The sequence below is a fragment of the Falco peregrinus genome, chromosome 18 (assembly GCF_023634155.1).
Source record: "Falco peregrinus isolate bFalPer1 chromosome 18, bFalPer1.pri, whole genome shotgun sequence".
NCBI lineage: Eukaryota > Metazoa > Chordata > Aves > Falconiformes > Falconidae > Falco > Falco peregrinus.
In genome coordinates, this window is record NC_073738.1 from 6,491,297 (window position 1) to 6,517,908 (window position 26,612).

The window sequence follows — 26,612 nt, forward strand, 5'->3', positions numbered from 1 at the left end:
CCCCCTCCGCCCCAGCCCCGCGCGCGTTCCCCCGCGCACACGCGCGCGCCCCCCCCCGCCCGCGCGCAGCAGTCGCCTCCTCGGCGCGCGCCCGCAGCGGCGCGCGCGCGCGCGTGCGCGCGGCGGAGTCGCGAGACTGGCTGCGGCGGCCACGTAGCGCTGCGGCGGCGGCGGCGGCGGAGGGGAGCGGGAGCCGCGTCCGCCGGCCGCGGCGGGGCCTGGGCCTGAGCCCGAACCAGCGGCTACTCGAGCGCCGCGGCGGCGGCTGAGGGGGCCGAGCGGAGGGAGAGAGGGGAGGGCCCCGGCCGCCCTGCCCTCCGCCCTCCCGCCTCGCCTCCTCGCCTGTGCCCCCCTCCCCTCGCTGCCCGGCAATGGAAGGCGGCGGGGGCGGCCCTGAGGGGATCGGCCTGGGTGAGTGCGGGCCGGCCGCTCGGCTGGGGATCCCCTTCCCCCTTCCCCTCGGGCCTGGCGGCAGCCGCCGAATAACACTAGGCCCAGCTCGGGGGCGGGTGACGGAGGGAGCAGGGCAGAGCCGCCTCCCGGCCTGCAAGGGAGAGGGGGTGGCAGGGCAGCGCCGTGGCCGGCCTGCAGCCCCCCCCGGGCAGCATGGGGCGGGCAGGGCACCCCCCAGGCGGCAGGGGCGCAGCCAGAGGAGTCCCCCGCCGGGGGAGGGGGGAGGGGGGGCGGCGGGCGAGGAATGCTGCCGGAGGGCCGGGGGATCTGCCCTGGCTGCTGCACCCCGCTGAGAGGGGGCTGTGCCACCTGCCTGGGGGAGGGGAGGGAAGGTGAGTTGCACGAAGCCAGTGTGTGCGCGGGGAGTTCTTGCTGCATTTGGCTGTGCTGGACTGCCTGCCCACACCTCCCTTCCCCTTCTGCCTTTGCTTTCCAGCCCCCTCCCGCGGAGCGGCGGCATGGAGGTGTGGGGGCCACCGGCAGCGCTCTCCTTCCTCCTTGTCACTTGCTAATTGTGCAGCCACGACGGTGCACGGTCCGCGATTGTTAGGAGGGGACGCGGTTCTTAAATGCAGTCGCTTCTGGGACTGGAGTTGTCATTGAGTAGGTGAGGAAATGAACTGTTACCTCCTGGAGTTGCGGGTTCTGGGTCCAGGTGCGTGGAGGGAAAAATCAGATGTTTTCTCAGTCTTTTGCTTGGATATCTTCCCCTTCTGTTTGCTCCCAGGACATATGTTGTGGTATGTGCGCCCTCGGGTTCTGGTTTTGATTTTGATTTTTAACTGCCTTCTGTGCGACTTTCGGTCCTGTGGATGTCTTGGTATAGGTATTGTTAGAATGAAAAGATATGCTTCAAGGTAGTGTATCTGTTTGGTCTTAATAGTATTATGTAAGTATGTTTAATCACAGCTGAGTTTTGGCATCTTGGGCGGTAGAAGTGATTTAAGTCAAAGCGAGGCAAGTACTGTAGACATAAAGGATGTGAGGAATGCGCTTTTTTATATTTTCAGAGGATGACCTGAGCTGTATTGTTCTGGGAATGGCAACTGGCACATGCTTTGTTGACAGTGGTGTATGCGCGGTGGATCAAGAGAATGATGGTGCGCGGTATGTGTGTACGTGCTGAATTAAGGAGTTGTAATGTGTGAGCATGGATTTATGAAGGATGGTCTAGTGCACCTTGATTTGTCACCTTGCTGATTGACTGCAGCTTGATTGTTTGCCTGTGGAAGTTGGGCACTCTTTCTCTTCAGGAGGCAAATAGGCGTTTTATAGATGCAGGACTGTGGACATTGGTGGTGTTCAAGGGGCTGTGGAGTTGCAAAATGTACTTTTAAAAGGATCTAGTATTTTATGGTAACAGGTGATTCACATCCTTTACATAAGTTCAGCGTTCTCATCAGGTACCTATCTGAAACCCCTTTATCTGTCTTTCTTCCTGCACGTAAGATGCTTCCCCCACCCTCCGCCTTCCTTAATAGAGATTAATCAAGCACTTGCAATGTGGTGGTTGTGCTGAATGCATGAAGAGCCCCATACCTGCCCCAGGCAGCCAACACTTAAATTTAGATGTTGATAATAAAGTTGAGATAAACTCACCGATTAAATGTGTAGTTGAGGGATAGAAATTTTGAAAGCTTTTCCAGAAGGGATGTATTTGAAAGAAAAGTGCAAAATCATGGAGGCTTTTTATTCTTCTAACTAAGCAATTGCATTTTATAGGATGTCAGAGACTTAAGATTTTATTTATAATTTTGTCTAGTATTTGCTGACTGATATTTACAGCTACTTCAGATTTCTGGAGAGTAAATTCTTCAGCAGTTTTGTATGAATGGTTAGGTATATATAAGGGCTATACTGTAAAAGTGGTTTGTCAGGTTATGTTGCAAGTGCGAGATACTGGGATGTTCTGTTCTTACTCACTTTGCCAGAATCATAGAATGTGGAAATTTCAGACTGAGAGGTGCAATTTCATCTAAGGGTGGAAAGTCTTTGTATGTACCAGAAAGTGCTTCTAGCTCAAACACACCTTTTCTGGTATCATACCACCTAGAGGGTGAGATGTCCATGTAAGAATGACTTGGAAAGAGTCCTTTGAGTTTGTACAACTGCATTAAATAGGTATTTTCAGTAAACCAGATCCCATCTTCCAGTCTTGGTCATATCAGTGTCTAATGGAAGAGTGTTGTACCAGTAGCATGTTTGAGATAGACACAGGTATATTTAAGGTGGTTACAAAACTGCATGTCATCAGTGACCTATTTCTCTGTGGCACACTATGTAATACACCTTATCAAAGAATATATTTCTTTCTAACCCCACCAAAGAGAGTCATAATTGGAAGTACCAACCAATTGAGAGGATTTATATGTTCTGTAACAACCTGATTTTTCATATTATTATTGTATTAAAATATTTTTGTAACCATTCTTGGTTACAGCACAGAACAGCTGATCTCTTAATGTATTCTGCTGTGAAACAGTGTTCTCCCTACAAGATCCAGATCTTGGCTTCTAAATGGAAGATGAAATAAATTTTAAAGAATATAATTTTGTTTTTCAAAACAATACTGGTTTACATTTTGCTAAATATGTGCTATTTGTCTTTTCAGAATCTTACGATACCAAAGTTTGGGGTGTGTCCCCCCCCCAGTTAGACACAAATACGGATTTTTACGCAGAGGTAATTTCATTATCATGAAGTTATATGCTTTAAATATTAATGCAGTCAAATGAGCAGTTAACTGTTTACAGTTGACAGGAGCCTGTAATGTCTTGAGCTTCCTCAAGCTGAGGAAGCATGGTTGAATTATTTCAGTGTTTTCCAAGCAAGAAGAGTGTGTAGTTTTTTCTGTGGATCTAAATGCCTAACTTTCAGCTGTTTCCATTATAAGTATGAGGCTTACATAGTTTTAAAACTTTGCAATAATTCCTTTGCTGTATCAAAACTCTAAATAATCATCATTAAAGGATGTTTTGTGTTGAAGTGACAAATTTTATACCGTTAAGAACATTTTAATAAAAACATGATTTGTCCTGGAAGCTGCAAACTCTGTTTAAACACATACATGAGTGTGAGTAAAGTTATATACCGTCTTTGGTCTTTGCAGGCTCTTCATTTTCAGTATTTTACAGAGTTGGTGGGGTTTGCTTATAACTCTTAAGTAGAATTAGTGTAGCTCTCATAACTAGGAAAAGCATGAGAGACAGACTTTCCTAGTTCATTAGAACCTAAACTTCTAGTACCAAATTACCTTTGTAAATGCTTAATTTTCCAAGTGATCTTAAATTGGCGATTTTTAGGTTGCTCCTCCCTACTGGAAAACAATTGCATAGGGAGTGAAACTCGCTGTAGCTCTGGTGCCAGCAGCTTAAACTCATTAACACTAGCAGCTTGCATTAGCTTGACAGTTTCAGACACCCTTCCCTGAGGAGGTTTCAGACTAGTAGTTTTCACTCAAGAGAAACATTTAGCTATGCTAAGCAACAACCAGCACTTTATGCTGTCTTGTTCGTGTGTTTCTAAGTTTTGAAACTTGTTTCAGTGAAAGAAGTGGTCTTGGGAATGTAATATGAAAGGCAAGTGGGCCTGCTTGAAGATAGGTTACTGGAATTAGGATCCATATTAATATTTGAGACAAAACCTGTTAAGCCAATTCCATTCTGTCCCAGGTACTAAATAAAGGTGAACAGAAAGTTTTTCAGCTGGAATTTTGGAGGCATATTTGTGGTACCCCTGTGAAGACAGATGGCCTGGTAGGATAAAGTAGTAGAGCTCTTATTTTTTTACAAGCAGAAAGTTTTATAGGTGAAAATTTACAGACAACAGAATGTACAGAAAGTTACAAATATTTGAGTTGGAGCATAGCTGAATCTTGCAGGTGCAGAAAGCTTACTAGAACTTTGCTTTTCCTATGGCTGACTAGTCTCATGGAAGTCAGTAAAAATCTGTTCTGAACCCACAGTTGCTCGCAGGTCATGCTTATTTAAGCCTTTTTAGTACTTATGTGATGAAAAGGGAATTATGGAATGTGTCTTAATACTGTTGTCTGAAGACAAATTACATATCGTGAGAACTGCGAATTTTAATGGTAGAAGGCTGATTATTTCTAATGAAAAGTCTGGTTGCTGTTAGTGCCCAGTACCTTAACATGTAGCTGGTACTGTCAACTAGCTGTGTCACTGTAATATTTCTGGACATTTGCTGAACAGGAGTATTTATGTTTTCTGATTGATGCAGATATTTTTTGCTACATGTGTTCTAAAGAAGCAGCTCTTCTTCCTGCTCATACTAATGGTTTGTTGGTTCTAGCCTTCATAACGAATTACACTATTTTGTGCAATAATGATCCTTAAGTCCAGTAACTTTCCCCTTTTTTTCTTTTTCAGCCTAGCAGATTTGAGGTGTTTCTCAAACGGTGTCAGGTGCATTTTCATTCCTCAGTATGTTTTGTATGCTTTCTCACTGTAGTAGATTCGAGTTCCCTGTTAAGTGACATGCACTATGCACTGTGCTTAGATTTCCTGTGTTTTAACTGCATGTCACTTTATGATGGACATATTGGGATACTGTGACAACAGCAGGCTTGACATTAAGAAAATAGAAGTTGTGACATACAGCTGTGACTTCAGAAGTCTTTAGCAGGGACAGAAACATACCCTAATAAATCTTGATCGCCTGTGTCGTGTAATAGTAAAAATGGCTGCTGAGAATCTCTATTTTGCTTTATTGTAATGTGTGTGTCTTGAACCATTCATTTCACACTTACTAGCTGCAGGACAAAATCTTATTAGTCAGAGTGAAATGCCATGCGGACTGCAGTTTAAAGGTCTGAGAAAAATTATTCCCTGAATGTAATTGAAACTTTTTGCCAGGCAGGTTTTTTAAACATATACCTGGTTGCACTTTTCTTCTTCCAATTGTACTTTCTAAATTTGTTATAATACTTCTGTTTTCTGGTTTGGTGTCCCCTCGCCTTACTGTATTACACTTGTTTTCTACTGCCTTTTAAAAATTTGTTTCCTAAATTATTCTGTTTTCTTTTTCCTCTCTCAGATTTTTATAGCTTTTTCTCTAAGCTGCAGATTTCTTGATGAAGGATCCCACCTTCTACTGATCTTTGATGAATTACCTAGCCCACTTGTGGTGCTATGAAATCATTTAACATGGTACCTCCTGTGCATGACTGACTTATGTTATCCCACACTCCAAGCACTTTAAATTCAGACAATAAGATGGAGTCAATTATCCCTGTTGTCAGTGGATATTCTTTTTCCCTTCTCACCCACCCTTTGCACAAATAACCCCAGTCTTACTGAGATGCTATTCCCTGTCTTGCTTAGGAAGTGAAGTAGCCATTGTTCCTTTTTGTGAAGAGGGAAAATAAAAGTTTTGGGGTTTGGGGTGTGGTGGTGTTTCCCCCCCCCCCCCCCAAGCGTTCTCCCCATCATACTGAAACTTGCTGGCTGCTGTAAAGGCAATATCTCATTGCTGAGATTTGGAACTCATGTGCTACTGGGTAGGTCGGTTTCTGATACTTCATTCAGACCTTTGCCAAGATGTAGGTTTGACTTGAATCCTGTAACTCTGATCTGATCCTGCTGTTTTTAAAGACAGATCTGTGGGTTTAAATTATAAACACTCAGTAAGGAGAGAGAACTTTTATCTAAGAGTATTTTCATAATAATTTGATACTTCTTTTGAAATGAAAGCATGGGCTATGCAAAGTCTGAAGTGATTTGAGAAATTTTCCTGTTTGTTAGATGTTCTTGAAAATACATTATTTTTTCAAGTTAAATTCTTAAGTGTCATCCTCAGATTTTCTTCCCCACAAATCCATTATTGTGCTCCTGGTTCTCTTATGTTGCTATTTTGTGGAAGGTGAAAGCCAGATTGCACCTGTAGAACAAATTGGTTATTTCAGGAAGCAAGATCTTGTAGTGGACAGAAGTATTTATGAAGTTGCACGGTGAGCTGGTTCAGAGAACTGATCCGGATGAAAATTTATCACAAGGAATGGTTATTTTCCGGGCAGACTGTTTTCCCAAGGCATCTCACCTGGCAACCCATGAGAATGCCGGTGTTGGCATATAAACAGGGAAAAAGTATGCTGCCTCCTTGGGCAGCCACACAGATTTAGATCAGATTAAAATGAACAAGTAACTTTGGCTTTACCTGATAATTGTCCTTACTTTGCCCAGAAGGAATTTTAAATACAAAGCAGAGATAATAGCTGCATAATGAATTAGAGGAAAAACTGGAAATAAAATCCGCTGTATCATTGGGAAGAGTGTGTATGCTTGAGTATTGCAACTGTAGAACCATGTGAAGGTTGAAATGAACTGCTGCTGCGGTACAGTGTCTGTTTTGATCACGCATAGACTTGCTGAACAGCTTTATATCTCTATGTCTAACCCTGGTAACTTCAGGGAGAGTGCTGAATGTAGCTTCTACTTGCAGAGGTGGAATATGTGCAAGTAGGAGTTCTGTTGAAGTATTGTTATTTGGTTGGCATTTATTGGAAGCTGATAAATTTGTGTTGTTAAATGTGCTCTGTTAAATTATGTAAGTATTATAAAAGCAAGACTGTCTGTCTTCCCAAAAGTTTACATTGTGCATTGAAAACAAACTCAGTGTGTTAATGTTTCAGAAAATACGGTTGCTCAAAACAAGACAGTATTTGGTAGTGGAAGATAACCATACCAAATGGCTATGTTTAGGGTTTACAGGAGCGTTGTGACACAGTGCAAGAAGAAACACACAATAATATAGTTTTGGTATTGGCACATTAGACTTTATCAACACTAGATTACTTAAATGCATGCTGGTGATTTGTGCTTGCACGAACACACATACCAGCTTTGTATTAACCATGATTAGCTGAGCTTGATCCAAGTAGTGTCTGGCGATTCAGTAGTTAAAATGCTGCTAGAAGTTATAAAACTGAAACTCTACAGGAATGGACATGTGTTTTTATGGGCAGTTTGAAAGGAGATAGGAGGAGAAGCCCAGGTAAGGAAAAGAAGGGAAAGCTCCTTTTACTAATTCTCCATCAGCGCAGCATTTGCCAGTAAGAGTGGGCGAGTCACGCTCCTAGCTAGTGCATCTGCAACTGCGCAGAGGGCAGTTGTGCAGCTGCTGCTGGAAGCTATTTTGTTGCTATGAAGGGTTTTTAAAAACTTGTTGCTGGTTTCAAAGTCAAAATTATCTAGTGTGTAAAGAGCTCTAAATGAAAAATGGAGTGGATTTTAAACCTATGTGTAAGCACATTCCAATGATGTGAAAAGAACAAGCTCTATTTTGGAGAGGTCAAATTCACACTTTGTGAAGTCAAAGAAGATTTTGCTATTTAGATCTTTTTTTCTACTACATACCACACTCAGCAAAGTTTCAAAATATTTAACAAGAGTTTTGGTTTTGTTTTGTGTTGGTTTTTTTTTTTTTTTTTTAGGATAAACTGGTAGACGGGAAATGAATTAAAAATCTTTTTTACAATTACATTATAATTGTAAATTTGAGGGACCCTGTGTAGTGTGTGTGTAACATCGTGCTCTTAGCTCAGATGAGATTATTTTAAACATTCAGTTATTACAGTGTAAAAGAAAACAGTACAGGAGCACGTTACATGCTGCGATGTGTAGTACAGGCTGGTCAACAAAAAGCTGTAAGCAAGTAAGTGAACCTGTCTGAGTTTTCTTAAACTGAACCCTTCTGTAAAAAAATCCAAAACTTGATTTTTGCTTGTATTCTGCGTATTGCAGAGGTCTCTTTTAGGGTTTGCAAGGAGAGGACGTTAAATCTATTCTGGATATAAAAGTTTATTATTTCTTGCCAAGTTAGTGCTGTCTGAGGAAAACCACCTTTCCTCCAGCATAAATGTCCAGGTGGAAGTCTACCTGTCAACTTTACAGACCATTTGCATTTTTGGACCTCTCTTAACTGTTCCCTATCTACATATTCAAAGACACAGATGCATATCTATTGCATCTTTCTACACTCTTTATCTCTGGGAGGAAAAATGCTAACTTTGGGAAACAAAAGTACAGATCTTGATGATAGATTTCCTTTTTGTTTTCATACAGCTTTATGTGTAGCCTGTGTTGTTAGCGCATTTACTTGCAATCTTAGAATAAGTTAGTGATGTTTGAAAAGTAGTGCACTTACTTGTATCTGTGAATAGAAATGGACGGTTTAAAGTCTTGGTGTAGTTTTTACTAGCCTTCAAGAAGATACCTGAGCAGATAGTGATGAAAGCAAGAGTTTTTAAAGCAAAAAGGAATCTTGCCACCAAACAAAGAGAAAACTAGGCAATAAAAAGTGATTTGGAGCAAAGTAGCTTAATGGGATGAACAGTTACTCTACAGTATCATAGCAGTGGGTAGTTTTGAACGTCTGGCACATATTTTGATGAGTATATGAATTTGAAGGGACAGATAATGTGTTAATGTGGTCATATAAAGCTTTTTTTGTTTTGTATATGTGTCTTCAAGTAGCCAATTACAGAAAAGTAATAGATGTGAAAGGCATGTACATCTGTTGAGTGGTAACTACCTAGTTTTGTTTTCATCTTGCTTTGAAATACACAGATGGGACACAACAATAGATTTGAATACAAGGAAGTTGCCAATTCAGTCACAAGTGTTTAATTTTTATATATTTAAGGTAGTAGTAAGGTCTTAGACTTTCGAGAGTATATCATGGTGTACTAGAACTTTTCAAGATGTTGCCTTGTAAAAGAAAAATGTTGAGGTTTATGGCTGTCATATCTAAACCTCGTTCATAGGCAATAGAAAGCCTTCAGTTTACTGCAAAAGATGAGGGATTATAATGCTGCTGAATTCTGAAATGGCAACCTCTTAAACTATCTTCTGTGGAGACAGTGCTTGAGAAAAATCCAGATTCACAGTTCTGGAAATCACTGGTTTGAAAGCCTTTGTCCTTCAAACCAGATTTCTAGATACAGCCAAATAATTAATCTTAAGAAATGGAAAAAGCCTGAAGGTTTTTTTATCGTAGTTTATATGTTTTAGCTGCAGGATATTAGTAGAAGGCGTTTTTCTGGAATTGGAAATATGGTCTGCTTCATTTTCCATTAGACTGTTAAATACTTACAGGCAAATAGCCAGCTTCATACAGTGAAAATATGTTGCCTGCTGAGGTAGCAAGATACCTATGATAGATTATTTTTTTTGACCATTCCTTTAATAACTGGAAGATGGGACAGGCTAGATGCTGTATTGCATCTTCAGGCTTTCATATACCGCCCCATTAAACGTACTTCTGCCCAGACCTTTACTTCAAGAATTGGACAGTATTTATTTGCTCTCCAGTCTTTTGTTTCCCTGCCAGGACTCGCTGCGGTACTTCCAGCTACTGCCAGCGTTGCTGATTTTTTTTATGATGTGCATGTTGGTTTGCTTAGTTGTACCAAGACTAATCCATTTGAGACAGAGATGCCCAAATATATGGCATAGCTTTAATTTCACCAAAACCCAAGCCCCACAGTGCCACACGCCATTTTAGGTCTTATGAGTTGATGGGAAAATCATCAATCTTTTATGAGTTGATGGGAAGATGTGTTTCAAGTGAATTTTGAACTTGCAGTGAAGAGTTACTATTTTTCTGTTTTTTACAGAAGAGTCCCAAAATCGTGAATGCAGTTTCCAAACATCCTCTTGCTCTGTTATACCATATTCCCAAAGGCTGTGTCAGCTGCCAAAATTCTCCTGATCTAGGAGACAGGATCACTCTTCCCTCCTTCCCTTTGTAGCTCTACTAAGCGGGAACCTATTACAGATACCATCTCTTAGGTGGGTGTTGCAAGCTGTCCCTTGACGTCTAGCAGATGACAGAATAGATCGTTAGTAGCAGTCAGTCTTTATTTTGCATTTACATGGACAAAAGCAGGCTTGAGTACTTGCCCATAGAAATGCAAAAACTGAGGATGTGCTGACTGTGGCTCTGTCTTGAGATAAAACCTACCACTTAAGAACATATTTTCAGGTTTTTTGCATATAAAGCAGCTGAGATGCACAAGAAAGGAGTGATTGTACGATGATATAAATAATTCCCTCTTGTGTTATAGTCCTGATTACTATCCGCTTACATGATGTAACTTGTACCAGATGTGTTTTCCCACTAACTGGGAATTGCTGTGTCTGTGCACTATTCTGTTTCATGCACCTGTTCTTCAGACTGTGCGAGTATATTGAAACTTTTTTTCATGTGCTCTGAAATACTGCTAATGTGTTGAACTGTAGGTGACTGGACCGTTTTCGTTAAACACTGTTTTTTCACGTTTCAGTCTCTGGTTATTTTTTGGTAATATGCTTTTCAGAATTCACTTTATGTAAGGATTTCATGGAGCAGAGTTGTAATGAGAAAGCATTAATGTTTTCTTATTTTTACGAAAAATACAGCAGAACTGTCTGTTGGGCAGTATACTTCAAGTTAAGTTGTATCTGCAATGCAAATTATGTTTTCCTGATGCATTTTCTTGTATTTCTGTCCTGTTTGCTGATGAAATTGATGACTTGAAATTCATTGATGGGTAACACTGATTAATATTAAACAGAAGCAAAGTAAAAAATCACACTCTTACTTACCTCTGCATTTTTACTTACCAGAATGATGCATTGTCTTATCAGCCTTTCAAAATAAACACATGCGAGTTTGTCATAGTCCTACTTATGTAGTAATACTACTTATGTATCCAAATAATGTGACTAGTGGGTGTAAATGTGTTTAACTTCATGATAACTTCTCCCTTGGAAAAGGTAGAGCTACACTTGGGCTATGAATTCATGTAGGTTTTAGCTGTACTAGAAGTTTCTACCTGATGAGTAGAGAGGAAGAAGGGAAGCTGGTGTTCCAGTTTTGGTTAGAAATTTGGGTGGTAGCCAGACTCTTAACATGTCCCAGGTTTGGTGTAATGTTGGAACTGTATCTAATTAATCCCCTCAACCAGCAACCATTGCCCTTACTCCTGTTCTGAGTGTAGTTTCTTCCAGAACTACTTGACTAATTTGAAATTGGGACATTATCTTAAATAATGTAAATTATTTATGCACATGATTGTTTCACCACTTGTAAACTGTGTGCAGATCTGATTGCCCCAGGACTTAGTGGAGCTGTTGGACTGTAGCTTCCAACCAAAAGGTGTGCAGAATCCTTAAAAACTTTAGATTGTTAATGCATATGCAAAATGACATTGCCGACATTGCCTTTAATTATAACAGTTATTTTTTTGTTAACTTTTTCTAACTGTAGTCTGAGCCAAAGTCTTGTTTTATGGAAAAGAAAATTTCAAATGTCAAGATGCTCAAGCTTTGTTGTGGAATATGATTTTATGTATAGTGGTCGATACACCTACATGGCAGAGTGGAAAACCTGTTTATACCTTGCAGTGCCTCTTGACTGTATCCATTTAAGAGCTGCTGTTAAACTGAGATCTGTCTGCTCTTAAATTGAAGAGAGGAAGAAGAAGTTTTGAGGGTTGTCTGCTGTGAAGTTAAGAGGTCTTGTGTTGTAAAGGAAGTACAAATATTCTGTGATGCTTGTAGAAGGTGTGTGGTATTTCAGTGCTGCAGTTAGCTGTGGCTTAGATTATTCCCCTGTGTGTTAGGTGCTGTGTACTTTTGGAGAAATAATTTTGTCTTGGTGTCTTGTGAGATATGTTGAGAGCACTTCTTACTGTACCAAGTTGGAAGTGAAATCTAGTACAGATGGCTAGGAAAAATTATATTCTGTGCCTGTCTTGAAAGGCTGTCTTATAGGAAAGCAAGAAAATAGTGGATGGCTAATAAATTAATACATTTTTAATGTTGGACATTGGCAATTGCAATGCAATATCTTCTTTCATAATATTAACTTTTCATGTAAGAAGTAGGTGAGCTGCAGGAAAGCCCCAAGGTTTTAGCCTTCCTTCTCTTTTTCTTTACAGTGTGTGTAAAACTTACTCAAGCAGATGCCTCTGATTTGTGAATTGAAGCATGGGTGTGTTTTTAAAAGGAATTTTCTGGTCCTTACGACTATCTGGGAAGAGTAAGGGGAACTTCCAGATGGTAATGAAGTAAAAAATTGATTCAATGCCATCTTTGTGTCAGTAGACAAATCACTGTTGTGCCTGCAGTGCTTCTGGACTTGCCAACCTACAGTGAGATGTGAATTAGACCAGCGTCTGACAATTTTTCAGAGCTAATATAACTTTTATATGGGCAGCATTTAAACTGGTTAAAAATAAACAAAATTAGGCCACTGTCACATTGACCAGGAGTGGCAGGGTCATCGCTGGTTGTGGAGGGCCCCAGAGTGCCTCTTCTGTGCTTTTATGGGAGCCACTGGAAACATCCAGGCGTAAAGGAAGAGTAGTTAAGTGCACAGCTGCGGAGCTGGCAGGCTGTCGGTGATAGCAGGCACACAGCTGTAGGCCATGCAGGGGTCAGGAGCTCATAGGGAACCTTGATATGCAGAAATGACTGTGCAACCACTTCATTTACTGCAAAAGCTGGAAGAAGCAGTGTTTTTCTTTACATCAGTGTCGGTGTCTGGTGGATGCTTGCGAGAAGTCCAGTTGTATGTCCTTGGCACAAAAATAGGAGATAGCAAGACTGTCAATCTGGTCCGTCTCTGAGGGCAAACTGAGGACATGTCGTTTAAAGTCGTTAACTTCTGAGTATATTGCACTTGGTCTGTGCTGATTTCAAGGCATCTGTTGAGTCAAAGTTGGGGCAGGTAATTGTGCTAACACTCTCTGCTCTTAAGTTGTTCTATTTTTAGTACAGTTAATGTGAAGAAATGCGGTTTTTCTTCAGAAGTAGCGAAAGCATTGTATGAAGTGTTGCTCCCACATACGCATGCTTCCTTTGCCAACACATTTGTCTGCAAGTTTGTACTTTTTTCTGGGTTTGAGCCTTCAATATTTGTAGGCTTGCAAACCTTTCTTGTATGATCTTTGATTTCTAAGTGTTGCATGTACCTCAGGTTCATTCTGTGCTCATAATAGTTATTCCTAAGGTTTATGTCTTGATAAGCGTCCTCAAAAATTGCTTTGAAATTGTGTATCCTTTTTACATTTTAATCAGAACCTGTATTTCTTAGTTTTGTAGTATGGCTGAAATTCTGTGAGCCCAGGCTGTTTAGCAACTTTGAAAAAAGTGGATTCACCTTTAAAAAAATAGGGGGTGGGGGGTGGCAAAAATAAAACCATCCATATGCTGCTTTCTTACATTTGGGTTTAGAAATGTAAGGAAAAAAAATCTTGCACTAAAATATTTTGGGCAGCATTAAACTGCTGTCTCTCAGAACTGTTAGTAGTCTAATAGTGTGTTTGTACTAAATGTATAAGGAGGGCTTTGCTTTACCAGCTGTTTGACTGTTAAATAACGTTGTTCGAAAGTTGTCGGTCCCTTGAGGGTAGCAGGCAGTGTATTCAAAGTGAAAGTAGGTTACTGATTCTGCGGAGTGAAGTGGTTTTAAGACCAAATAGCTTTGATAACTGAGAATAAGCCCCTTTGTTGTTTTTATTTGAAGTGGTAGTGTGTTCATACAAAGTGGTTTATTATACAGAATATTTCTTAAATGACTACAGGTGAAATGATGACAGGATATGTAGAGACTATTTTGAAATTCAGTAAATGGTGGGTGGAGGTAAAGCCTCCTTTTTCTGACAAGTTTTGCTTTTTCTGGCTATCTAGCCGCAGCATTCTGATAGCCTTCCTGATTTACTCGTGTGACTTGTGAGAGATGCTTAATATGCTGAGGAAATAATCGGGTATCATTTTCTACATAGTGATTTTTCTGAGCTGAATATTTAAATAAATTTTGTTGAAGGAAAGCTAAACTGGATTTCATCATGCCTGCTGCTTCCTAAGGGCCTTCCTGGGTACCGAGTTGTTTGGCTTGCAATCACAACCAGTTTATTTTATAATATACATTTTTTTCCATCTGAATATTACTGTGATCACAAGCCAATGTTAACAGCCCATCTCCACTTATCTCCCAGCCCAGCTGGGTCTTGGCACTGCTCTTCCTGCCTAACCTCTGGAGCTGGAGAAATGGGACCCTGCTGTGGATGGAGTGAGTGTGCAGCAGTGGGAATAGACCCTGCTGTTGCAGTGCTGTGAGTCTGTCTGCAGGTCACACTGTCAGGCACTTTCAGGGCGCTTTTTGAGTGTATTTGGAAAGAACTGGAGACCTGTTCAAGAATCTGTTTCAATTAACTTTAAGCTGGTAATCAGATGACTGGTTATTGGTCTGTTGCTTTCCCCAATGTGTCACTTCACAAAGATTGTAGGGCACAGTTAAGTCATCTTTATTATTCAGGCCTCTGAGACCAGTGGTAGGTTCATCTTCTGGTCAGTTAAATTCACTTTGAAGGGGGAAATTTCTGGTGGAAGAGTAAAATAGAAACTATTACAATTAAATTGTTTCAAAACACACTTTGATGGAAGTTACAGCATTTGTGGTGTGGAGAGTATTTTAGTTCGGTACGATATGGAAGGAAATTTGTAATAATAATCCATGTCTGTAGTACTGCTTTAGGTTGGTGGTTTTTTTATTGTTGCTCCAAGAATATGAATAACAAAAATGGCTACAAGGTTCTGCAAAATCCAAGTGTTTTATACCTGTCTGCTGGACTTAGCCCAAGCTTACAGCCTCAAGGAATTGTTCAGATTCCAATAGTGGGAATCCAGTTTTCTTTGTATATAGCTGCTTGATCCATCCATTTTCTGTTAGGACCCTTCTCTGTCCTCTAGTCATGGGATGTCTCTTAGGTTCTGTCCTTCATTCTTTTCTGCACCCTCTAGTCACAGGTTTAGCTCTGAATATGCTGTTTGATCGGGATCCAATGTATTACTGATTTGATCTGCACAGCCAAAAATCTTGGCTTGATGTTGCAATACTGTGCTACCAAAAGGTAATTGTCCTGGTGAAAAATAGATGTGAGAGATTGATTGCTTGTATTCATTAGGGATCATGTGGCATTTTTTGCAAGAGGAAGTAACAGCGACCTGGTCAAATTCCAACTTGGATAACTGCAAATGAAATTTAGATGGGCAAACGTAATATTGTTTGGCTACTGCATTGAGGAATAAGTAGCTGGGGGAAGGGAGAATGAGACAAAAGAATAAGTGCCTTAAACCAAGAGGCTGTATGAGGGATCTCTGAGGTGGAAACAGGCAGGGGACATGGCGTTCTTAATCTGATTTAGTACTGCAAGTTGAAAATGTCTCCATTGAAATTATTCATGCATATCTACATTAATGGAATGTTGTTCGGTATATGTCCCCTTTCTGAGTAAGGATGGGCTCCCTTTGGGAGGTAGAGAAGAGCTATTTCTGTGTAGGTGTGCACCTTGTTTGATGGAGAGGCCTATGGGAGCAGAGCAGAGTTTTGTGGCTGTTGGTGCTCCAAAGAGTCCAAGAGAAGCACAGATCAGTGTCTTGGCCCAGCACCGAGGCAGGTGGCAGTGATCTTTGGTGGGTGGAGGATATTCGTTACCTGGATTTCCATATCTCAGGAGTCTAGTACCAGTTCTGATCGCTACAAAAGGTACATGTATTTGTACCTAACTGCTGGTTTTGCTTGAGAGAGTGCTATAGGACAGTCCCACCCTAGCAGATATACCTCATAGGTGATGCACCCTGTGCTTTACCTCAGCTGTACACATGCAGAATTTGTTGTCAATTCTAGTGATTTTCTTAATTGATTTTTGTTTTCTCTGTTGTCTTTTGTAGATAAAATGTTCAGCAGTTTGTTGGCAACTTTTCCCAGAAGAATAATAACTACTGCTCTGCTCTTGCCATAATACCAGAATTCTGTGACGTCCGCATCAGTGCTAAACACCAGCAGAGAGTCTTACTTTGTTCATTCTGTGTAGATGGCACAGGCGTCAGTCTTGAGAGTCCATCCTGATTTAAAGCTGCTTACTTGGTTTTCTGGGATTAAAGGTGCTCAATGAGTCAGGGCCCCCCAAATGAGTCAAACAGCCAATTCTTGCCAACAGTTGGTTGAAAACTGTGCTGCACATGTAGCAGGGATGGCGCAAGAGGACAGTCGCCGTGGTCAAGTGCCACCTACATTTTATCATGGTGCCAGCCAGGAACTTGATCTGTCCACCAAGGTATACAAGAGAGAGTCAGGAAGTCCTTACTCTGTGTTGGTGGACAGCAAAATGAGTAAACCACATCTCCATGAAAGAGAGGAGCAGCCGTATTTCAGGGAGAACAGATCGGTAGGAGAGGTCCGGGCTGTGAAGGAAGATAGAGAAAACTCTGACGACTCTGAGGAGGAAGAAGAGGAGGAAGATGAAGTGACTTACAAAAGGGAGCAGATTATAGTAGAGGTAAACCTTAACAACCAAACATTAAATGTATCAAAAGGGGAGAAGGGTGTCCCCTCCCAGTCCAAAGAGACTGCTGTTCTTAAGACCAGCAGTGAGGAAGAGGAGGGTGACAGTGGGGAAGAGGCCACTGAAGACAGTAATGATGATGAGGAAAATGAGAGGCAGAAGAAAAAAGAGAAAAGTGTGGAAAAAGTTAGTGTTGCACAAAGGAGAACAAGGAGAGCTGCATCTGCTGCAGCAGCCACAACTTCCCCATCACCCAGAACTACAAGGGGTCGTAGAAAGAGTTTGGAGCCCCCCAAGCGTAAGAAGAAAACTGCAAAGGAGCCCAAGGCACCTGTGCAGAAATCAAAGTGTGAAGAGAAGGAGACTTTAACCTGTGAGAAGTGCCCCAGGGTGTTTAACACACGCTGGTACCTGGAGAAGCACATGAACGTCACTCACAGGCGCATGCAGATCTGCGACAAATGTGGGAAGAAATTTGTTCTAGAAAGTGAGCTGTCCCTTCACCAGCAAACAGACTGTGAAAAAAATATCCAGGTAGGTTTGCTCACCTGCTTGCCAGATTTCCATACCTTCTGTCGTGCCCTGGATACACTAGTGGACACTTCAGAGGGGGAAATCTTTTATGCAGATCAGGTTCTGACCGAGACCTTGTCTCTACGTATCAACACTTTGGTGTCTTCCAACAGAATTAAATTGCAGGGAACAGAGTGTACAACTGACATATGCTTTAGCAGAGTTACTGTAGTATTAAACTATGAGTTGGGGAAAACACAAAGCTACTTTAACAAATGTCAGACTCAAGAGTAACTGGCCTGCAAACAAGCACATTTGCAGTGAAGTACTTTGACAGGTCAAACCATCTTTCTTCAGGTGCTGAGCACCTGCAGCTATCGCTACCTTTAAAGTTCAAAGTTCAAACTCAGTCACAGAGCATGTCCAGGTAAGGTTTCCAGGGAGAACAGAACTATGGCACTTTGCTGGTATTGGAATCAAAAATTTGTAAAATACCAGAGAGGCAAGCAGGTGAGAAAGAAACTAGTGAAGTCAAGATTTGGAAGTTGTGTTAAAGTTTAAAGTGAAGTTAGTTTTTAAAATCCTACGGAGGTAATTATATACAGGTAATTTTCAGTAAGCATTCATGTATGCATATGGAAGCATATGAATTCAGAGACTAACTCTGTTTGTGAGTCTACCCTTTTCCCACTGTTTAAAGCTGAGTAAATCTCACTGATAATATAAAGATCTCTGGTGTTTCTCACCAGAAGATTTAGAGCTTTTAATTTTATACAACAATGGAAGCCTGTGTTGTAATAGAACCATTTTAAAGTTTAAGTTGTGGAAAGCCTTTCAGAGTTTCTGATTCATCTGTGGTTTGTATTTTGCTCGTAGGCATCTATGTTCTCATGTAACTGGGGGCACTGTTGTTTTATCTGACAATTTGAATGTGCTTTTTTTTGCCTTGTTAAACTAGGCACAGCATTGCCACCTACTTCTGAAATAATCCCACTGCCAGCATGAAGCAGCTTAGGTTCAGCTTTTGTGCAGCTGAAATGTTGAGAGTTTGTAGGGCCACAAGTTTTTTTCTGTCCAGTGAGTTTTACCAGAAAGATTTAAGATCTTTTGTTTGTTTGTTTAAATGCTAAACTGAATTGGTATTCAGTTCCCACTGTGTGTGGGACAAGTTGAAATATTTATTGCAATTTCATTTTCCTGTAAGACTCAAATGCAGCTCTGTATAACACTATGCTATTTTTCCTTATGTTTCAGCTCATAGGAGGAAGACTGAAGGAAGGAGTATAATATAAGATAATGAGTCTTGAGCATAGTTATTAAAATACATAAACATGGCAGTTTTTGAAATAAAAGCTTCAAAAGTTTAGTGTAGGAGAGAACATTTAAATGTAAATCTAAGGAACGTCCTGTCATCCAGGTGGCTCATTCACAGCATAAACCCTTGCGACTTTAAACATGAATTCATGAACAGTTTGAATGTGTGGTATGGAATGGAAAAGTATACTGTAATCCATGCACACACCTGCTTCTAAGGGGTTACATTCCTCTGTCCAAAAGTGATAGAAAAAGAGCTTGTAGAAATTGTGGTTTTTTATATCCAGTATGAGAAGAATTGGGTCCAGAAACTTGCTCAAATATTTCTAGTGCCAGAAGCACTGCTAGTCATCTTCAAGTTCTCTGTATAAGCATCTATTCAACAATTATTTTCGTCTGTCCTGACGTTTGGAATGTTTCACCACAGCCTGCTAATTTTTTTTTTTTTTAATTATTACACTTGGCAAAAGGAGTAAGGGGATATGAAAGTTTTATATTAATGTAGGGTTGAATATATCAAGGGGGATAAGGAGCTTTGTCTAGGGAAAAAAATGGTTTCATTATGCAAGTGGTACTTGAACATGGCTGGCTTCTCTATATTTTTCATCTAAGTGATGGAATATATCTGGTTTTCCAGGTAATTTTCTCTTTTTCATACTTTCAAAGTTAGCACCTTCACAGAATTTCTGTCACCGTAGATTCTCTCTTTAGTAGCTCTCAGTAGTAGTTTTCTAAATTACTTGCTGCTGATTGTCAGTTAAATTGTAGGCTGACCACTTAAAGGACTTGCTTAACCTTAAATCAAAGGATTTTTGATAATTTCATAGCATTGCTTTACTCTCTAGGGTTCCGCCCCTGCCCCCCAAGGGCTATAGTTTGTTCCTCACATGCCTTCAAGTAGGTACTTCTGGAGGCAGGGGCTCTCCTTGGAGTCAGCATGGTGGGCAGTGTACCAGTTTCCAAGCCTGCAGAGATTCAAGCACTGTGGAAGCAGCGTAATTTGTCTGTGCAGAGAACAACTCCATCTTGGCAGAAGTATTTGCTAGTTCTGCAGTGAACAGCTTACAGTCCTTTGAGCGAAGGAGGGTAATTGATAGGCAGAAAAATGGAGATGTACCAGAAACCCCAACAGCTAACAAAATTCACAAGCCACAATTCCTTCCTCTTCACTGCAAAGATGAAAATGACTTGGTATCCTCACATATGTGTCTGTTGTCAGGTTTTACAACTAAGGTTCTGGAATTTTCAAAGTTTCACAAGGATTTTTTTAATCAAGTCTGTAGCAAGACCTAACTACTGGGGGAAGAAAGACATGTGTGAAGGGCTGTGGATTCTGCTCATCGCTGACTTCTGGACATCTCACTGTAGTTGGGAGAGTTTAAAACATTGTTTGCATGTTGTCATTTTAGACCTACAGTGCTACTGATACGTATAATTGAAGAGTCAGAACACAAAAGACGGAGGTGACAACTTGCTTTGCTGTATGAGCTGGGTACCAGACTCTCCGCATGATCAAGAGCTGCAAGACGGAAGCTGTCTTCTGTGTAGAGCTAAAAGGATGAGAGAGCTTCGAATAGCTCATGGGCTGTTAGACCTGGAGTTTGAGTAGTCACAGTGCTCCTGTGAAAGACAGGGCTGGATGTGCAGATGGGTTTAGGGCAACTTGGTGGTGTTGGCCTCCACCACCTCTGTTGACTTCTTCCCACACCAGCAGCATCAGTGCCTGTGAACCTGTCTTCTTTGTGTTAGCTCCTTGAGGGCTGCGTCCAGCTATGTATGTATGCTGCTGTGTTTTGGAAATAAGTTAGTTCAGTGGCTGTGGTGCTCTTCAGGTGGCACCAAAATACAGTGTATTAACATCCTCTCTAATCTTGCTTGATCTGGGTTTTCTTAGTGTAATTGTTTCACTTGTGAAAGAGTGAATGTAAGCTGAAGTACAGTATACAGCGTTTTGACTTGTTTTGGGCTTCTTTTTTGTCATGCAAGAGGAAGATACCTGGCTTAACTCCACTAACTTGAATCACTGAATCTTTCTAATTTAAACTTCTTTCTATTTATCCCATTCATTCAGTGTGTTTCCTGTAATAAATCATTCAAGAAACTCTGGTCCCTCCATGAACATATCAAGATTGTCCACGGATACGCAGAAAAGAAATTCTCTTGTGAGATTTGTGAAAAAAAGTTCTACACCATGGCCCACGTGCGGAAACATATGGTTGGTGAGTTAGTGATCGGTGCTTCTGTTGGCTCTGCTTCATAATGTGCCTTTGTGGTTCTTGACTCATAATTGGTATTTTGAGCAGGAAAATGATAGGCAAATTCAGTTGTCTGAGCTTTATCCTTAGCAAAAACTTTGTCTGTAGTGCTGGGCAGTAAGCAAAATATGCGTATGTGTACATATATGTATATACTTATAAGCTGTTCAGTAGTAATCATTTTCCTGCTCAGAGTTGCAGGGGAAAATTGGTGAACTGTTTGCATTTGAATGACCTTCTCTAATGTACTGTTGTGTTGCAGCACACACAAAGGACATGCCATTTACATGTGAAACCTGTGGAAAATCATTCAAACGCAGTATGTCTCTCAAAGTACATTCCCTACAGCATTCTGGAGAGAAACCTTTCAGATGTGAGGTGAGGTGGCAAGTGTTAATATGTTTAGATATGGTAGCACAAGATACAAAATTAGTAACACTGTCAGCAGGGAATGTAGGTGGAAACTGAATTGACTGACTCGTAAATGAGGTGCAGTTTCAGAAACATTTGGGGAAAATTCTTTGTGTGGAGAGCACAGCAGGAGTGCAGCTAGCAGCAGTTCAGATAGAAATGTATTTGGTTGCTTTTACTGCTGGCTGTCGTATTTTTCTCAATGAGTACACACTACAGCAGGATTTGAATCTAGTTTTCAGTCAGTGCTCATAGCAAAGCCTAATGCAAATTATGTTAATCCTTCCTGTCCTGCTCAGTAACTTGAAACAGATAAAGTGGTGACAGTGAAAATAAACAAATTACTGCTTGATTTTCACTTGTGGGAAAAACTGTTGTCCTTGCTGCAAACTATTATCGCCTTGAGATCTAAAAGTGCTCTGAATTTGCATTTTTTTAAACCATCTGTGTGTGGGAATGGAGGAGAGTATCACTCTGGTGTGATTGTGATTGTAATTTTACATCTGCCCTCAGGAAGGAGACTGTACGGGACAGACTTACCCGGTCATACATCTGGGGCAGATGATGTCTCAGTCATCTGATAGGGATGCTTGTGGGTATCACATGATGGAGGCAGAGGGGGTGCAAAGCCTTCCTGTTTCCAGGGCAGGTCTGTGGCTCAGCCTGTCCATGAAGTGGGGCACAGCTCTGGCCAGACACATAGTAGTAATGGCAGTAGTGCAGCCAGAGTAGTGTTGGGGATAAGACTTGTAGAGAAAGAAATTACCTCATACTAATAAATCATAGCTGGAAAGCAGACTGGCTTGCTTAAAAACAAGCCTGCCGTAGAGCTGTGGTTGGTTTTGCTGTGTGAGCGGAGTCCTCTAGTGGTGGAGGCATGCCGTGGTCCAGGAGAGATCGCTGGCAAAGCTGCAAAACCTCCAAATGATAACTTAAGCCAACAGAACTTTTGTGTTGGCATAACTGTGTCTCTGCCGGGCTTTTGCCAACAGATGTGTCAACTGAAGGCTGTGGCTGTTCCATGCTCCTTGCCGAGGCTTCTGTGCCAGCAGACCTTTTAGTACAGGCCAAATTCAGCTCTCACCAAATAATTCAAATTCTGCATTTGTGTGAGGGTCTCTGTGTGTTCTAATTCAGGTATTCTTTACCCCTCCTTCACATAGTACATCGGAGTGCTGTCTCATGACTGCCTTGATTCCAGATGTGTGATGCCCGAGTATCATGGATTGCTGTTTTTATGTTGCAGAACTGCGATGAGAGGTTTCAGTACAAGTACCAGCTGCGTTCCCACATGAGCATCCACATTGGGCACAAACAGTTCATGTGCCAGTGGTGTGGCAAAGACTTCAACATGAAACAGTACTTTGATGAGCACATGAAAACACACACTGGTAAGAACTTACCAAAGAAACGAACAAATACCTCCAGGACAAAAACTTTCCTGTACTTCCAGCTTTGTTCCCTTCCTTCGAATTCGGGATCAAAACTGTGATCCTACCTAGAAAATCCAACAGGAAAGGTTATTACATTACTTAATCCTTGCCAAAGCCTTACAAAAGATTGTCTTGTGCATCAAAATCCAAAGGCGAGAAAGCATTTTGTAAAGACTGAGGACTTCTGTGGAACAGCTGTATTTTATTTGCTGAAGGTAGCAGTCACAGTAGCTTTTGTAGGATGCTGTTTGTTTGCATAAGTATGCCAAAGTAAGTATTAGCAGTTGTTCTGTGCCAAACTGATTGACGTATCTGTGTTTGGCAGGAGAGAAGCCCTTCATCTGTGAAATCTGTGGGAAGAGCTTCACCAGCCGCCCAAACATGAAAAGACATCGCAGAACTCACACAGGCGAGAAGCCCTACCCATGTGATGTGTGTGGCCAGCGATTTCGCTTCTCCAACATGCTCAAGGCACACAAGGAGAAGTGCTTCCGTGTTACCAGTCCTGTCAATGTGTCAACTGCTGTCCAGATCCCACTGTCCACGACTTCTCCTGCCACCACAGTCCCTGCTGTAGTGAACACACCCACCACCCCAGCTCCACCTATCAACCTGAATCCAGTGAGCACACTTCCTCCACGGCCCATTCCCCACCCATATTCACACCTTCACCTACATCCTCATCCTCACCATGCACATCATCTCCCGGTCCCACCGGTTCCTCATTTACCCCCTCCTCCAGCTCTTTTTAAGAGTGAGCCTTTAAATCACAGAGGCCAGGGTGAGGACAACTTTCTGCGACACCTGGCAGAAAAAAACAGTTCAGCACAGCACCACTAACATCTTTGCTTCCTGCCAGCTATTTTCCCATTTTATGCACATGGAAACATGCCCTCATGGAAGTACAGAGGGTTAGTTGGTGAGGATCTTTTGTCTTTCTCTTAGCCCCAGCAGATGGTCCTAATTTTTCCCTTGAATCAGTTAACAAACAAGGAAATTCTGTTTTGGATCAGCAGTGCTCATTTGAACCTGGGAACCAGCAGGACTTAAACCCAATTTGCTTGCATTTTACTGGTGGCTTTTATAAATTTCAGATACTGAGACTTGTGGAATTTTATAATTTCATATCAGCTGATGAGGTATGCTTGCTTTTATATCCTGGACTTCTCCTCAAAGAGGAGATAGGCCTGGTTTCCTTTGTACTAATCGGAAAGGCTGTGAGATTAATAATACAGAGCATTAATTGTATCACTGTGTATGGTAATGGATTCTTTTCAGCTTTTGGTGCTGGCTGTGGAGTGAGCCAGCCACATATCACAGTATATTTGAGCATTATAAAGGAAGACAAAAAAATTTCTTGTTTGTGTAGCTCTCCTAACACACTCTTTATTTTACTACAGAAATTATTTTAGAGTTTTTTGTATAGACCTATTTAGTAGTCTGTTTCTAAAATGAAATGTATTTCAATAAGCGGTGTAATTTTTTCAGTGTAGCTGGACCTATGTTGTACAATAGATAAATTTTTATAATCATCAAAATGTGATTCTTAAAAGATGCATATACTTCTATAGTTAAAGTTATTCTTACAACCATACAACTTAAAAGGTGCTTCAGAGAAGAAAGGAACTCAAGAGGTCTTTGGAAAGGTTGCCTCAAAAGTGATGTTGATTTCAGAACTTTATGTAATTTATTTTAGTTGGGTTTTGGGGTGGTTTTTTTGGTTTTGGTTTTATTTTTCCTTTCCTTTTTTAAAATCTTGCGTTTCCCTTTTCACAGTTTCTCTTAAGCTTTTTGGACAAGGATGTTGGGATACCATATTCCTGCTCCACAGGTTTTCTTTAGTTCAGTTGGAATGAGGTATGAAATGGGTTAGAAAGGGAGCCCCTTTCATGTAGGGACCTGCCAGTCTGGGAGTAGAGAGTCACAAGAGAATGAGAGGTCTGGCAGCAGAGAGGAAGTCAAGTATCTAAAGTCAGCCAAGCATCTTTTCTTTTTGGGTAGGAGAGCCAATTTTAGTGGCTTTTCATGGTATGATTTTAAGTTGGGGATCATATCAGATGCTGCTCTTTGGATTGCTTTTCAGAATTCCTGGAGTTGTTAGGAGAGGGGAATTAAGTGAAATCATAGATGTGGTGTTTCTGACTGGTTGGTGTAAGAGTGAGAAGAGAAGTTTGAATGAGAACATGGTGTTTCAGTTGCATTGTTAAGAACATGCTGATAGGACTGTATGTACCATGTGAATCTCTCCCATAAATGTAATGCGCATAAAATTATGGGATGATTTCTAGGCATTGTAGTCATACTTTTGGCAAATCTAAGTTTTACAGTTGTATGATAGGAAATTTTGAATTGTAAGCATGTCACTGTTTCATAATCCTGGGAGGCAATGAGGGGGAAGTGACAAGTTTAGTGCAGGGATAATGGGCTGGAATGCCAAATGTATCTGTTTTAATCAGTGAGTAGCTGTTGCTTTTTCAGGTTTGTATTTCTCTTCAACTAAAACTAAATATAGCAGCATTATGCAATCTAGGAACTTGTTGCCCACCTTCAGTGAAGACAGAGGCCCAAGGCAATGTACTGTAAGTCCTCTTTTCCTTAAAATTCCTCTTGTGTGCTGCTTTCTAAATTAAATCCCACCAAACTATACATCCATAGATCCTCATAGGCAGATGTCAAACTTACTGGTAACTGCTTGGTAATGAACTGAGGGTTTGTGACTAACGGGATTAATTTTTTTTTTTCAAGATAGCAAAAATGGTGGAAGTTCGTCCTAGCATAACTTCCTCAAGATTAATGCTTTTAAGCACTGTGTTTTGAAACACCACGTCCTCTGTTGAGAATTAGCTTCTTAGCTGATGTTTTTCACCATTTTCTACCACCTAATCATTAATGTTGTTTGGTTTTGGTGGGGGTTTTTTGGGTGTTTTTTTTTTTTTTTCATAACAAGCATAGAAAACTTTTAAGAACCAGAAAGGGCAATTTTGGCCCACCAAACCTACTCATTTTTGACTGAGCTGAAACCTCTTCCAGCATTTCTGAAAAATAAACCAATGTTTTTTAAGAATTTTCTCTATAATATTTATATACATCCTCTGACCTTCTAGAAGAAAAAGCCGGTTATAAAAGTGAATTTACACTCATGATTATGACTGTTGTATTTACTGTGGCTGGTCCGCCCTGAAGGTTCTATGCATTCCACGTCAAATTTGCAACCTACATTTCTCTTGTGCCACTATTTTATGGTCAGGCCTGTTATTAAATGATTTTTAAATGCTAAAAAATTCTTGGTAAATCAATTGTATTCCAGTTTTGCAAAATGATTTTCTTCTCAATAAATTTACAGTATTAGGCTGCTATTCAGAATTCTAAAATTTGGGACAGTTTTTTTCTATTACTTAATTCATAGCAATGATACACCTTGTATTTTTTCCTTCTAAAACTTATGAACTTCCTTTCTGTGGAAGATTAAACTATCTTACCTGCTTAACAGTCTGTCATAATGTGACATGATGTCAACAGATTCTCCTTATTATCTGGGACAAACATACCAAAAGCTGACATGGTGGTCTAAAAGTGTTGCAGTGTGATATCTTATAAAGTATGTATTTCAGCAAAAGAAGGAAAACGGGCTTTACAAAAGGCAGGAAATTCAAGGCTGAGATTTGCTGTGGCTTCTCACTTCTGCTTAAATTTGCATTGCTATGCACAGCTACATTTTGTGCAACACTAAGGAATATATTCAAGTGTGTTTACTGCTTTCTGCTTATGTTGATAAGCTAAGTGTAATGTTTTGTATTAGCTTTACTGTATTTAGTTAAGGGGTTGGTTTGTGTTGCTGAAATGCTTCATTCAAGAAAAGCAAAAACAAATTACACCAACTTT

At 40.8% G+C, this 26,612-nt stretch overlaps 1 protein-coding gene across 2 annotated transcripts; it reads left to right on the forward strand.

The window, feature by feature from the left end:
- The first annotated feature begins 151 nt into the window (after positions 1 to 151).
- ZNF652 (zinc finger protein 652) lies at positions 152 to 26,235 on the forward strand. 2 transcript variants are annotated; one of them, XM_055790117.1, is made up of 7 exons: positions 152 to 411; positions 890 to 1,060; positions 16,191 to 17,338; positions 20,703 to 20,850; positions 21,149 to 21,264; positions 22,544 to 22,688; positions 23,056 to 26,235. In XM_055790117.1, the coding sequence occupies exons 3-7, from the start codon at positions 16,430 to 16,432 to the stop codon at positions 23,568 to 23,570; spliced, it is 1,833 nt and encodes a 610-aa protein (XP_055646092.1). In that variant the 5' UTR covers positions 152 to 411; positions 890 to 1,060; positions 16,191 to 16,429; the 3' UTR covers positions 23,571 to 26,235. The 2 variants fall into 2 exon arrangements, with proteins under 2 accessions (XP_055646092.1, XP_055646091.1); XM_055790116.1 differs by lacking the exon at positions 890 to 1,060.
- The last annotated feature ends 377 nt before the right edge of the window (positions 26,236 to 26,612 follow it).